The sequence below is a fragment of the Urocampus carinirostris genome, chromosome 7, assembly GCF_059441175.1.
Source record: "Urocampus carinirostris isolate Australia breed hairy pipefish chromosome 7, RoL_Ucar_1.0, whole genome shotgun sequence".
In the NCBI taxonomy this organism is placed as follows: Eukaryota; Metazoa; Chordata; class Actinopteri; order Syngnathiformes; family Syngnathidae; genus Urocampus; species Urocampus carinirostris.
In genome coordinates this window covers 7,589,085-7,603,700 of record NC_142355.1, presented here as the reverse complement: position 1 = coordinate 7,603,700, position 14,616 = coordinate 7,589,085, and the positions used below count along the sequence as shown (strand labels likewise).

At 39.9% G+C, this 14,616-nt stretch overlaps 1 protein-coding gene across 3 annotated transcripts in view; it reads left to right on the top strand.

Annotated features, from left to right (window-relative positions):
• The first annotated feature begins 1,825 nt into the window (after positions 1–1,825).
• The window catches only part of itpr2 (inositol 1,4,5-trisphosphate receptor, type 2), a 167,134-nt gene continuing 154,343 nt past the window's right edge, over positions 1,826–14,616 (top strand). For all 3 annotated transcript variants that reach the window (XM_088339631.1, XM_088339630.1, XM_088339629.1), the window contains exon 1: positions 1,826–2,080. In XM_088339631.1, the coding sequence (XP_088195757.1) occupies positions 1,989–2,080 (92 nt within the window). In that variant the 5' untranslated portion in view covers positions 1,826–1,988. The remainder of the gene's footprint in view (positions 2,081–14,616) is intronic.

Genomic DNA, 14,616 nt, shown 5'->3' with positions numbered 1-14,616 from the left:
ACAATGAGCCTTAACACCTGCGGGAGGGAGACAAAGTTTAAGTGCTGTATTTATATGGGACCCAGGCTCTGGCATTATTATTATTTTATAGATTTGATCAAATCATCAAACGTCATCCAGTGAAATAAAATGTGTTGAAAAATAAGCTTTTGTCTGAAAAGCGGTTTTAGAGGTTTTGTTGAATTTTGTCTAAAAAATATATGGTGTGCCCCCAAATATGATTAAGGAGAACAATACATTTTTTAATTCAAATTATTAATTTATTTCCTGCATTAAATTATTGTTGGTAATATACTGATTAAAGGGATAACTACAAACCGGTCTTTTTTCATTTTCTCCTTTTATACTTCCTTTTTTTCTTAACTTCTTTATACAACAATCATAATTCATAATATAATGCATCAAAGCAAGTGAGCCGTTTAATGAGTTGAGCCGAAGAAGCCGGTTCTCTAAAAAGAGACAGACTTCCTTTAACTACACAACTACCACATGAAATCCGAGGCGGCAGATGCATGCGTACAGTAGCATCAAACCGCTCGCTTCGTTTGCAACGGAAAAAAAAAAAAAACGATACCGAGATAGAGGCTACCTCGGCGAACTCGTTTGACTTGCCGTTTCGTCATAGTCGGTGTATACCGGATGCTACCCATCATTGACAAATTTGCGTTTTTCCGTACAGATTTTCTCGTACGTCGTACACGTCTTAAAATGCATAATAAACGTACTTTGTACGGCAAAAACGTACAGGTTGACAGGTTTGATTTCGATATCCTGTTTCATTATCAGTCCCGTCTGTCCATCCAGTCTGGTATCGACCCCATCTGTCCGATATCTACTCGGGACTTCCTTTCGCTACATAACTACCACATGAAATCCGAGGCGGCAGATGCATGCGCACAGTAGCATCAAACTGCTCGCTTCGTTTGCAACGAAAAAAAAACCAATACCGAGATAGAGGCTACCGCGGCGAACTCTTTTGACTTGATTGATTTGCCGTTTCGTGATATTCGGTGTATACCGGATGGTACCCATCATTGACAAATTTGCGTTCTGTACAGATTTCCTTGAACGTCGTACACGTCTTAAAATGCATAATAAACGTACTTTGTGTGTCAAAAACGTACAGGTTGACAGGTTTGAAGTGGTGCTAAGAATCAAAATAGACTGAACCATTTCAAGGCAGTGGAGTATTTACTGCGTTGCTTTGTTTTTTGTCTTTACATTTTTGTTGTTACATTTTAGCTAGTATTTTTCATTATATATTAGCGTTTTGAAATGCCATTATTTGGGGGGTGCTTGGGTTAAATCAGGGGGTGCTTGAGCACCCTCGAAAACAGGCCGGTTACGCCCATGATCAGCGCAAGGGAGTGGAACGAAAGCAAACGTATTGTTGTGAAAGCCTGTCGTTAAGAAGGACCAGGGTTGGGTAGGGTTACTTTAACTTCATTACTTTCAATTACTTCTGGATTACTCCACTACCAATTATGCTAACAAAAAGACAAAAGAAACTAAATTACTCAATTTTGTGCAGGTTTGAGGAGTAACGGAATACATGGAACGGCAGAGATCAAAGTCAGGAGAGAAAGCTTACCAAGTGTTGTGAGTCATCATTTTATTCATATTTAGTTTCTTTTGTCTTTTATTAGCATATTTAGTACTGGAGTCATCCAAAAGTAATCCAGTTAAAGTAACCCTACCCAACCCTGAGAAGGACTGAACGGAATTTACTCAGAGGCCTGACAGCAAGAGTCTCCGCCCCTCGAGGTGGATGTGAAAAGCAGATCTCTGACATTCAGGAAGAAGTTCAAAAAGCCTGACAGAAGAGAAGTCACCATTTCTCCAGGAAGTACGTCCTTGGCTTCATCTGCAGAAATCGAACATGAAAACGAACGCTTAAAGCGCTGCGACGAACAGATTAGCAACTTTAAGCAAAGACTGGTGGAGGGCAATGGGGCAAAAGGGACACGTTTAAAAGCAGGTTTTCCAAAATGTCAGAACACAGATCCAGCTTCCTTCACATCGGAGACATCGTGTCTCTGTACGCAGAAGGCTCCGTCAACGGCTTCATCAGCACTTTGGGGTACGTAGCACCTCCATTGCCGATCTTCGTCTCGTTCCAAAACACATTTATTTGGACGATTTGTTGCAAGCGTGTGCTTAAATCACAACGACGTGCTGCTGATGTATATGTCCCACCGCAGCCGCTTCTCGCTCCAAGCATATGTAACTGTTGTGTATGCAAAGCAGGAAGAAGTGCAAACTACTCCGATCAACTTTTTTTTCCCTCTTGGCTAAGTCCCATTTAAGAGGAAGTGGCGTTTACTGTTGCCATGCTGTTTGCATGCGAGAAAACTCCCCACTGGGCTCCAACTATGCATGCATAAGTACAGGGTTGGGTAGGGTTACTTTAACTGGATTACTTTTGGATTACTCCAATACCAAATATGCTATTAAAAGACAAAAGAAACTAAATATGAATAAAATGACTCAATTTTGTGCAGGCTTGGGGAGTAACGGAATACATGGAACGGCAAAAATAATGTTGGCAAGCTGTTTGGATTTATTTTCATTTTGTTTCTGTCACATTTTATGTTAGTTTTGCCGGAGATCAAAGAGATCAAAGCCAGGAGAGAAAGCTTACCGTGTGTTGTGAGTCATCATTTTATTCATATTTAGTTTATTTTGTCCTTTATTAGAATATTTGGTATTGGAGTAATCCAAAAGCAATTGAAAGTAATCCAGTTAAAGTAACCCTACCCAACCCTGCATAAGCAGCAGTTGTGAAGAGTTTTTTTTTTACGTATTACAGTCTACATCAGGGGTGTCAAACTCATTTTAACTCGGGGGGGGGGGGCACACGATTGAACAAACATTCTGTCAGGGGCCGGACTAGTAGATTAAAGCAAAAGAAGAAGAGATAAAGAAATAAGAGACAGAGGGAGGGAAAATGAGACAGGGTGGGACAAAGAAAGAAAAAGAGAGAGAGAGGGAGAGAGCGTGAGAAACAAAAGATAAAAAGTCATAAAAGAGAGAGAGAAAGGAAAGGGAGAGGAAGAAAGAAATCCAAAAAGAATTAGAAAGACAGAAGGAGAGAAAAGAGAGAAGAAAGTGCAAAGGGTAGGAAGAGAGAAAAGGAAGTTAGAGCAAAAGAGGTTAAAAGACACAGAGAGTGAAAGAGACAGAGTGGGAGAAAAGGGGTGGAAAAGAAAGAAAGAGAGAGAGAGAAATAAATACAAGTACAGTGTCTTTGTTCGAGGCACCTGGCTTTGGCCACATCAAGTTGATATATTTCAACCTGCAGCTTGTTTTTCTCTTGCACTTCTCTGAGTGTTGTCTCGCGGGCCTGATTCAATCCCTAAGCGGGCATTTGAAATTCCAGCCTCAACTTATAAATGAAGTGTATATGCTACCTCTTTTAAATAAAAGCATCAATAAATGCATGATCCTTCATTATGCCATGCCATGAGGCTCTTTAACTCCACCCGGCGGAGTAAAGGCCCACATTAAACCACACCCCCTACATTGCATATTACCGTACTTTTATTGCAGTGTGTATTTTATGTAGCACTATTTAAATACTCTATAAAACACGCTACAGTGGGTATTAGCACGTCACATTGGGTATTTGTATATTGTATTCCTTTTGCTTTATTATTGTATTCTCAGCGAAGGGATGCTGCTAGAAATGTGAATTTCCCTGCGGGGATGAATAAAGTATCTATCTATCTATCTATCTATCTATCTATCTATCTATCTATCTATCTATCTATCTATCTATCTATCTATCTATCTATCTATCTATCTATCTATCTATCTATCTATCTATCTATCTATCTATCTATCTATCTATCTATCTATCTATCTATCTATCTATCTATCTATCTATCTATCTATCTATCTATCTATCTATCTATCTATCTATCTATCTATCTATCTATCTATCTATCTATCTATCTATCTATCTATCTATCTATCTATCTATCTATCTATCTATCTATCTATCTATCTATCTATCTATCTATCTATCTATCTATCTATCTATCTATCTATCTATCTATCTATCTATCTATCTATCTATCTATCTATCTATCTATCTATCTATCTATCTATCTATCTAAAAAATCCATGCAATATAAGAAAAGAGACTGGATGGCTTAATTTGCTGTTAGCTTGCTAATACTATCACTAAATCTATTCAATTGAGCTGAAATGTGCGCCTTATCAGAATCCTTGGTCTCACTATCGCCCTCTGCAATGAGACAAAATAATTGCCTACCTCACATTGCATCTGCAGACACTAAACACAGTTATCTGTTACTTTTATTCAAAAAAGCAGTATGTATCAATCGACGCATAATCCTCCAATATGAAAAGTAAATTCCATGCAACAAGAGAAATGACTTGCTCTTAGCTTTCTAATACTATCACTAATTCTATTGTTTTGGTGTTGAGGTGTGTGTTAGGAATTAAACTATATTACGAATTTAGCGTTTACCAAATTGTTCGAATTAGTTATCCGACTCCATTAACCAAACACAAACTTAACAAATGCATGCTCTTTTCTTAATTTAGGGAAACATATTTACAAGAGACAGGCTTTTCTTCACGGGGGAAGATTTATTTTCTTAATTTATTAAGTGAATTCCATTGAATTTTGCCAAAATATTACCGAATTAGTCTTGTCGAGCCTCTCATCTCTCGTTCTCCGATTTTGTTTGTCTGTCTTGTCTCTTTTCATCTTCCGTGTTCCGTCCTTTTGATATGTCGGGGCATCGGCCACCCCCATGGGGCGTGCTGACTCCTCCCATGGGGCGGGCCAGGTGCCAACGTCACCTCCTCCTCGCCGGAAGTCGCCGCCACTTCTAGAGGGCTTACAACATGAAAGCTTATCAGAAACCTCGTCTCCTTTTCTCGCGTCACCCCTTGTCCTCATTCTCGTCTTTATGTAAACATAATTCTTGCCCAAGCCACACTGATCCCAAGCCCTGAATCCCTGTGAAAAATCCCCACTGCATTCAGCAAAATTTAATTTGTATTATATTAAATCCTTTAGAGTCAATAAAATAAAATAAAAAATCCTTCATGTGCCATAAATCTAAATCATCCTGTGCCTCACCTGCCTCCCCTTACTGCATGTGACTGCCAAAGCACATTTATCCAAAGATGGAACCAGGGACGTTACCAGGGGTTTGGGAGCCATTTGTTCCCCTCTGGCCATATTTTAGCGGCGCAGAGTATTTATTCATATTGGCACTTGCTCTTGAAATATAGATAGATAGATAGATAGATAGATACTTTGTTCATCCCCGAAGGGAAATTCACATTTCCAGCAGCATCCCTGAGCTGAGAACAATAGAGAACAATCGAAAATAACACGGGAGCTGCTGGAGTGGCTGCCATTCGTGACGGCGCCGGAAGAAAAGATTCAATTTGAATCATGTACAAACAATATACTTTATATACTGAACAATGTTTTAAAAAAGTATCTAAACATGCAAATTAACTGTGTGTAGTTAACAAGTGACTGGATTTAGTTGTTTGTGCAACACTAAAGTGAGCCTCAACCACCGGCCTTTCTGTGTGGTCATTTCCTTGTGCCTGAGTGGGTTTTCTCCGGGCTCCCTGGTTTACTCTCACATTCAAAAATCCAGCATGGCAGGTTGATTGCCTGGTTGTCTGTCGGTGTTCCTGCGCTGCAATTGGCTGGCGACCAGTCCAGTGTGTCCCATGCCCAGCGCCTGTAGTCAAATGGTTGGGCTCCGACATCCCAGCAACCCCAGTGAAGATTCGTGTTTTGGCAATGAAATCATGAATAGTAAATTTACAGCATATGAAATCAAATTTTTCATTGTATCCACAAGTTCTCATTATGTTGTTCTTGAAGGAAAAATGTCCCAACACCTCTGGTTTGGTTAAATAAATTCTCTTAAAAGGTGGTTGCACGCCAGGGCTGGGTAGGGTTACTTTAACTTGATTACTTTCAATGACTTTTGGATTACTCCAATACCAAATATGCTAATAAAAGACAAAAGAAACTAAATATGAATAAAATGATGACTCACAACACGTGGTAAGCTTTCTCTCCTGGCTTTGATCTCTTTGATCTCCGGCAAAACTAACATCAAATGCGACAGAAACAAAATGAAAATAAATCCAAACAGCTTGCCAAAATCATTTTTGCCGTTCCATGTATTGCGTTACTCCCCAAGCCTGCACAAAATGTAGATATCTTACTTTCACAAAAGTTTTCATTGTAGGTTATTTTTTTCCCTAGATGTTTTTGAAGTTTGATGCTGCAAGAAGTGAGAGCAAATATATTCTACACATGGAATTATATTTTATATTATATTTATATTGTGTTAATAGAATAAACTTAGCAAAATCCACTAGTTTTATCTTTCCTTGGAAGCCACTATTCTGAGAGTTGGTGGCAAGGGCTCCTGGGATAATTGTTGTGCAAGCTCAGTTAACAACGAATCACGGTTCACGTGTTGTCTGAAGCAGAGCCGGGATTGGTCAGTGGTAGCCTGCAAACCCTTCTCTGCTGCCATAAGAAATTTCCGATTCACGTAATGTTAATTAGATTTGATCTATTAATACTTATGAAATAACTCCCCCTGCCCACTGCCCGAAGATAGCTGGGATGGGCTCCAGCACCCCCGCGACCCTACTGAGGATAAGCGGTGCAGATAACGGATGGATGGATGTCTGTTTGCTTCCTTTCACCTGCTTCCTCCTGTTTGTGCCGTTTCTAGATTTATCTTTTTGTATTTAAGTATTTTACCAATCACATTTCAGCTATTACTTGTTGCCAGGGTCAGGAATCTGTCCAGAGGCCTTCAAAACAAAATTTGCTGGCCTTGAAGGAAAACATCAGTGTTCGATGTAGCAGTTCAGCTAATCCGATTGCGAGATGGGGACCCAGCGCCTGCTAGCAATCCTTGGGAACGTCACCGGTTTCACAAACTATTTTTAGGTAGGGGGCGCTAACAGAAGTATCACGACAAAAACGTGACGAAAATAAATCTCCGTATCCACGGCTTATTCCGAACAGACTTTTTCAGTCCTAAATTGAATCAAAATGTATGCCAAAAGTACGGCATGTCAGCCTCCCCTTCAGCATTAGCTTCAATGGCAATCGAAAACAACTTTTTGATGGAAATGAAATGTACTGAAAAATCTGTACAACAGAGTAATTCAAATCTTGTTGATTCTTCATCGATTCAGATTTGTTCACATCAGAATTGCAACGCATCCAAGAATGAAAAATGTCTACCACCACTAATGTTCTCAGATGTTTATATCCAGGGTTGGGTAGGGTTACTTTAACTTGATTACTTTCAATGACTTTTGGATTACTCCAATACCAAATATGCTAATAAAAGACAAAAGAAACTAAACATGAATAAAATGATGACTCACAACACGTGGTAAGCTTCCTCTCCTGGCTTTGATCTCTTTGATCTCCGGCAAAACTAACATCAAATGCGACAGAAACAAAATGACAAACAAAATTTCTTTTGTCTTTTATTAGCATATTTGGTATTGGAGTAATCCAAAAGTATTTGAAAGTAATCAAGTTAAAGTAACCCTACCCAACCCTGGTTATATCATAAACCAGCTACTGTAAATGTGTTAATTTCAGAAATACCTGGGTTTGAAAACGCTTGGTAATCCCAATCCAAAGATTCTTAAATACAAGACTTCGTTTAAGGAAATGCTCAAAAAATTTTAGTAAAAAGTACTCATGATGCGAATAACTAGGAATTAGTATTTTTGTTTGAGATTTTTTATGTCCTCATGCTAACAAATCGTTCATCTCCTGATATTTCTTATCGTGATCATTTATGTCTACAGCAGATATCTTAGCAACTGGTATACCTGTCAACCTACTCTATCTGCTACCTTCATTAATAATTGCATCTTCTCTCATGAGTCAATAATAAACCTTTACAAACACAACACAGAACCTATTTACTCACAGAAAGACAGACTACGATATAATCAAAGAAAACTTTTTATTCTATTACCAAAAAAAGCTTGATCGAGGATAGCGTTTGCTGCTGTACCATGATGACATCGTCTGCTCCCAGTAACTAAACCGATCTGGATTAGAGCTGAAATGGGCAAGACAAGATCGGTACAAAAAAAAGTTACAAAAGAACTACGTTTCTTTTTTGTGTACAAAAAATGTTTTATGGCGTTCACAATTTGAAAAGGGGCAGCACGGTGGCCTAGTGGTTAGCGCGTGTGCGGCACTGTTCTGAGGTCGTGGGAACCTCCTGCGTGGGTTCAAATCCAGCTACCGGCCATACTGTGTGGAGTTTGTATGTTCTCCCCGTGCTTGCGTGGGTTTCCTCCGGGCACTCCGGTTTCCTCCCACATTCCAAAGACATGCATTTCAGGTGGATTGGCCGGTCCAAATTCTAGGTGTGACTGAGCGAGTGAGTCGTCTGTCCCCGTGTGCCCTGCGATTGGCTGGCAACCAGTTCGGGGTGTCCCCTGCCCACTGCCCGATGATTGCTCGGATGGGCTCCAGCACCCCAGCGACCCTACTGAGGATAAGCGGTGTAGCTAATGAGATGAAATGAGACAATTTGAAATGACAAAAAGAAACAAAACGACTATATATAAAAAAAAAACTGGGAAAACTTATAAGTTGTCAGATATGAAATTGGTCGCTGAATAACTGAAGATATTTTTGGGTGCAATTGATGAGGATATATGCCAAAAATGGCGATTGGTTTTGTATCCAAATCCTGAAAAACAAGCACGCTCAACTGAGTGTGGAATTTATTTGCCTCACCCTCTGTTTCTCAACTCTGAGTTTTACCGTTTAAGACGGTTGTACCAAATTTTCTTGCCATTCCATTAAGCCAATGTTTTTCGATTTTAAGTTTGAGGTCTTTGTCGTTAGTTCTTGGAATTACATTTGTAATGTGGACCTTCTAAAAAGAGTGGGAAAGTCTAAACTACTGAAGTGTTCAATGGGATTATCACAAAATAGCTTGACAAATGAAACTGGAAGCAAACAGGAACAGTAAATCAAGGTGTCCGTGGTGTGATTATGTAGCTAAGCTATAAAACAACTCCTGTATTTGATCGTCGCTAAGGGTTCTTGAGAGAGTACCTTGAGGCAAAATGCCCAACCCCTGTCAGCACACTTAAGGTTGAGCTGGGCGTAGGGTTTTTGTTTGCGCAAGCTAACATGCAATCTCTTCACCCCTTACGCACCTTTTATTTCAAACAAACCAAAACCGGAAGACTGAGGTTAGTGTGAGTTCACCTAGGTCTGTCGAGATTCCTTCCAGTTTTTTTTCCACCTTGTTTATTGTCCTGTAATTTGTGACTTGGTCAAACTTTGAAAACCTGCCTAAAGATAATTTAGCACAGGGAACACTTGGAGGGTTGAAACGGGTCCCAGCAGATAATACATATTGAAATATTTTTCCAAAGCAACATTTTACCATTCAAACTGTAGTTTAAGTGTGGCAAAATAATTAAAAGTTGTACCTCCAACTAATCGGAACAGTGTTCTGAATAATATTTGCATTCTTGGAAGATGAGTAAAGCATATAGACCACAGGTGTCAAACAGGCGGCCCGCGGGCCAAGTCAGGCCTGCTAAGGGATTGAATCCGGCCCGCGAGACAACACTCAAAGAAGCGCAAGAGAAAAATGAGTTGCAGGTTGAAATATGTCAACTTGATGTTGCCAAAGCCAGGTGCCTCGAACAAAGACACTGTACTTGTATTTATTTCTCTCTCTCTCTCTCTCTATTCCACCCCTTTCCTCCCACTCTCTGTCTCTGTCTCTTTCTCTTCCTTTGTTGTTCTCTGTCTCTTTCTCTCGCTGTGTCTTTTTAACTTCTTTTGCTCTAACTTCCTTTTTTCCTTTTCTCTCTTTTATCTTTCTCTCTTCCTACCCTTTGCTCTTTCTTTTCTCTTTTCTCTCCTTCTGTCTTTCTATGTCTCTTTGGATTTCTTTACTCCTCTCCCTTGATTTTCCCCCTCTCTCACGACTTTTTATCTCTTGTTTCACACGCTCTCTCCCTCTCTCTCTTTTTCTTTCTTTGTCCCGCCCTCTCTCCTTTTTGCTCCCTCTTTCTCTTATTTCTTTATCTATCTTTTTCTTTCTCTTTAATCTACTAGTCCGGCCCCCGACCGAATGTTTGTTCTATCCTGTGGCCCCCGAGTTAAAATGAGTTTGACACCCCTGATATAGACGCTCTATTTTTGAATTCATTTCAGGCACAAGCCATTTGTATCTTGCTGTCGACAGGGTTGGGTAGGGTTACTTTAACTGGATTACTTTCAATTACTTTTGGATTACTCAAATACCAAATATGCTATTAAAAGTCAAAAGAAACTAAATATGAATAAAATTACTTAATTTTGTGCAGGCTTGGGGAGAAACGGAACACATGGAACAGCAAAAACGATGTTGGCAAGCTGTTTGGATTTATTTTCATTTTGTTTCTGTCGCATTTTATGTTAGTTTTGCCAGAGATCAAAGCCAGGGGAGAAAGCTTACCATGTGTTGTGAGTCATCATTTTATTCATATTTAGTTTCTTTTGTCTTTTATTAGCATATTTGGTATTGGAGTCATCCAAAAGTAATTGAAAGTAATCCAGTTAAAGTAACCCTACCCAACCCTGGCTGTCGACTGAAAATTACATCATAATTGCTGCGCTCAGTAACATGTCATTTTCAGTGCACCGTGAGTAGTCACCCCAAGATGGGAAAAACCTTTTGGTGTAATGCCTATTTTGACATACCAGCAGAAAAATAATAATTATTCAGATTGCTAGTTTTAGGCTACAGGTACTGCATGTTAAATGTTGATGTTTAATACAAAATCACAAAAAACGTTAGCATACTACCGTAAATTACGGACTATAAGCCGCTACTTTTTTCCCAAACGTTCAACCCTGCGGCTTATTCAGTGATGCGGCCAATTTATGTAATTTATCTAACAGCCGCCAGCGGCGCTCGAGTACAAAAGGTAAGATTTAGACCGGTGTAATATTTGCGCCGAGGAAGGCTGCAACTTCTTAGCTTGTGCACAAATTAAATTAGCGTAGACATATCCTCATCATGCAAATTGCAAAAAGAAAGGCACATGACGTAGCTTTCAAGCTAAAAGCAAACGAGCAGTCCGATAAAAAAGGAAACAGAGCTTCTGCACATAAACTTCACTTTGCGAGCGTGATGCTAGCGTGTTTTTGAATAAGGGAGCGTGGGACGACGTCTATATAACAAAGCCTCTTTCCCATACTGGGGAAGACGACTTTGATGACGTCGGTTTTAAGGAGGAAGATGGGGACGGTTTATTGTGATTCCTACAAGCTTGGTATGTTTTTTTAACGAACCGTTCACTGTGTTGCGAGCGTGTTCCTAGTAGCGTTTTGCTACCCTTCACAGGCACGGATTGGAATGAAAGTTATAATATTATTATTAAAGCTTTGAAAACTCTCTCGGTGTACCGTCTTTCTTTGTAAATATGTGTAACCGATGTATAATATGTATTTGCACCTGTATATTTTTGTAATGTATTTATTTGAGACACTTATTCTGATATGTTATGCGAATTAAAAAATGAGGGGCGGAGCAAAAGCAGGCTGACGGGAAGTGGGGTAAAGGTGAGTGAGACCTGTTGTCGCGGCGGACAATAGTGGATATATATTTTTCCCACCCTTACCTTTGGAAATATAGACTTTTTTTTTTCCTTGGATTAGTTTCAACGGGGACCCGGACTCTGCAGGTCTGCATCAAATCTTAAGTTACCGGTATAATTTTCTGTTCATTTTGCCGGCTGTGGTTTTTGGACTTTGCACTTTATGTTCAGTTACAATCGCCGGACTCAAAGCCGAGTTTGGGCCAATTTTGTGATTGCGTTGGATGTTTTAATGTGGGCGCATGCGGCTTATATACAGGTGCGGCTTGTGTAAGTACAAAATCGGTTTTCCTCTTAAAATGTGGTGGGTGCGGCTTATAATCAGGTGCGCTCAATAGTCCGGAATTTACGGTATTTAATTTTAACTGAATGACAAATAAGAAAGTTCACCTTGTTCAAATGAGGACAAAATCTTCAATTTGATGGAGTGGGTTGTCTGAGGTGTCCTTAAAAAGTTGATTGTAGAATATTTTTTCCAACAAGTATGTGTTGACAATGCCCAATTGAGTTCAGAGAGTCTTTATGCTTAACTTTCTACTGCGCCCATTTGTTTTTATCTTAATTTCAGCAGAACTGTTCTAGGCGGAACACATTAAGTTTCAGAAATGGGAATGAATGAGTGCTGGAAAGTGACGTAATGCTTGTTTTCGCAGGCTGTTGTTTTGTTTTTATATATTAGAAAAGGCCTGCTTCAAGTAGAGTCCGAACGCCAATCCAAACCCCAAGAACGGTGAAAAAAAATAATGGTTCATTCAAGTGAGTGCAAGGATTTCGCATGCAAGTATGTGAAATCATATCGATCATGACTGAGCTAACTGATCCTGCAATGATGGCATAAGCCATGAGATGGCAGCAGACACGAACAAAGTTCCAAATTCCAATTAAGTCAAAGTTACAGTGCACGAAGGTAAAAATACACGGGTTCCCCTGATGCTGTGTTCTAAATCTCCTTTTAGGTGTAATTATAAATGTGAGTATGTAGTGCAGAAATGGTGGGAAATAGAATGGGAGGAAGGCCTAAATATGGTTGGATGGCTGGGGTAAATGTGCTCTGTATGTGAGGTTTGTTAATGGATGGAAGATGTGTGCTAGGGATAGATGTGAATGGTGAAAGGATAGTTGAAACTGACTGATCTAGGCGCAGCTTGAACTGGCTAACCTGGGCTCCCAGATGGCCTGCTTGGGCCAGCGGGCGGCCAAACTATATGATGCGGAGGGGGTAAACCAGTGTATGCTGTCTGGTGGGCCTCTCCTGATAAAGGGTTGCATGGCACAACAACTTACCTTAAATTCCGGACTACAGAGCGCACCTGATTATAAGCAGCACCCACCACATTTTAAGAGGAAAACCGATTTTGTACTTACACAAGCCGCACCTGTATATAAGCCGCTTGTGCCAACATGAAAAAATGTAACAAACACAAAATTAACCCAAACCCGACTTTAAGTCCCGTGATTGAAACTGAATGTCCTTCATCAAAGTACACAGTCCAAAAATCACAGCCGGCAAAATGAATGGAAAATGATACCGGTACTTAAGGTTTGATGCAGACCTGCAGAGTCCGGGTCCCGTTGAAAGTAATCCAAGGAAAGCAGTGTATATTTCCAAAGGTAAGGATGGCAAAAATATATATCCACTATTGTCCGCCGCGTCCACAAACGCGTCTCACCTTTACTACACTTCCCGTCAGCCCCCGTTTGTTTAGCCCCTTCTTTTGGATTCGCCCGTGCAAAACATATCTGAATAAGTCTCTAAAATAAATACATTACAAAAATATACATTTGCAAATACATATTATACATGGTTACACATATTTACAAAGAAAGATGGTACACTGAGAGAGTTTTCAAAGTTTTAATAATAATAATATAACTTTCATCCCAAGCCGTGACTGTGACAGGTAGCAACACGCTCGCAAAACAATAAACGGGTCTGTTAAAAAAAATATACTGTACTTTAAAAATCACGGTAAACCGTCCTCATCTTCCTCCTTAGAACTGAAGCCATCAAAGTCGTCTTCCTCAGTGTCGGAAACAAACCTTGTCATATAGACGTCGTCCCATGCTCCCACAGCCGGACTCGCACTGTCACTGTCGCTTGAACTCTAATCCACTCCTGATTCTGTGCCCTCCTCTCCGTCACGCAGACCGGCTTTTCGGAACCCGTTGGATTTTTTTGATGTGCCTTTCTTTTTGCATTTTGCATGATGAGGGTATGTTAACGCTAATCTAATTTGTGCACAAGCCAAGAAGTTGCAGTCTTCTTCGGCGCATATATTCCACCGGTCTAAATCTTACCTTTTGTACTCGAGCACCGCTGGCCGAAAAAATTACATAAATTGGCAGCATCACTGAATAAGCCGCAGGGTTGACCGTTTGGGGAAAAATTTAGCGGCTTATAGTCCGGAATTTACGGTACCCCTTGTTGTGTCAGGTTTCGGAAGAGCGAAGTGGAAAGAATGTTTGGTGATTGTGAGTGTGTACTTGACTCTAGCCACCTCACACTATGGAGATATGACTTCGGTACATAGATAGATCGATGAATGTGAGTCTGCCAATTCCAAATAACTTGTTTGGTTCCTCTTAATAGTACCTTGTTGTTTTGTTCTTGTAAATATACATCAAGACCAAAGTTTCGATTTGAGGTGCTGCATAGTTTGATGTCATATCTGATATTCTTGCATGCGCTTCCAGAACATTTTGGTGAAATGAATTAAATCAAATGTATTTTGCTTCAGTATTTCCTTTTTATTTTTTGCATAATATACTATTTATGCCATTGTTGCATGCAGCAGTAAGTAATTCAATGTAACAATGTGCTTTTCTTTCTTTGCACCAATGTGAATATTATTTGCTACCCTTGCTGTCTATGTCTTTAATAGTCTCGCAGCACGGGCTATATTTAGCCCGAGTGTGTCCAGCCCGGTTGCTTTATCAGTG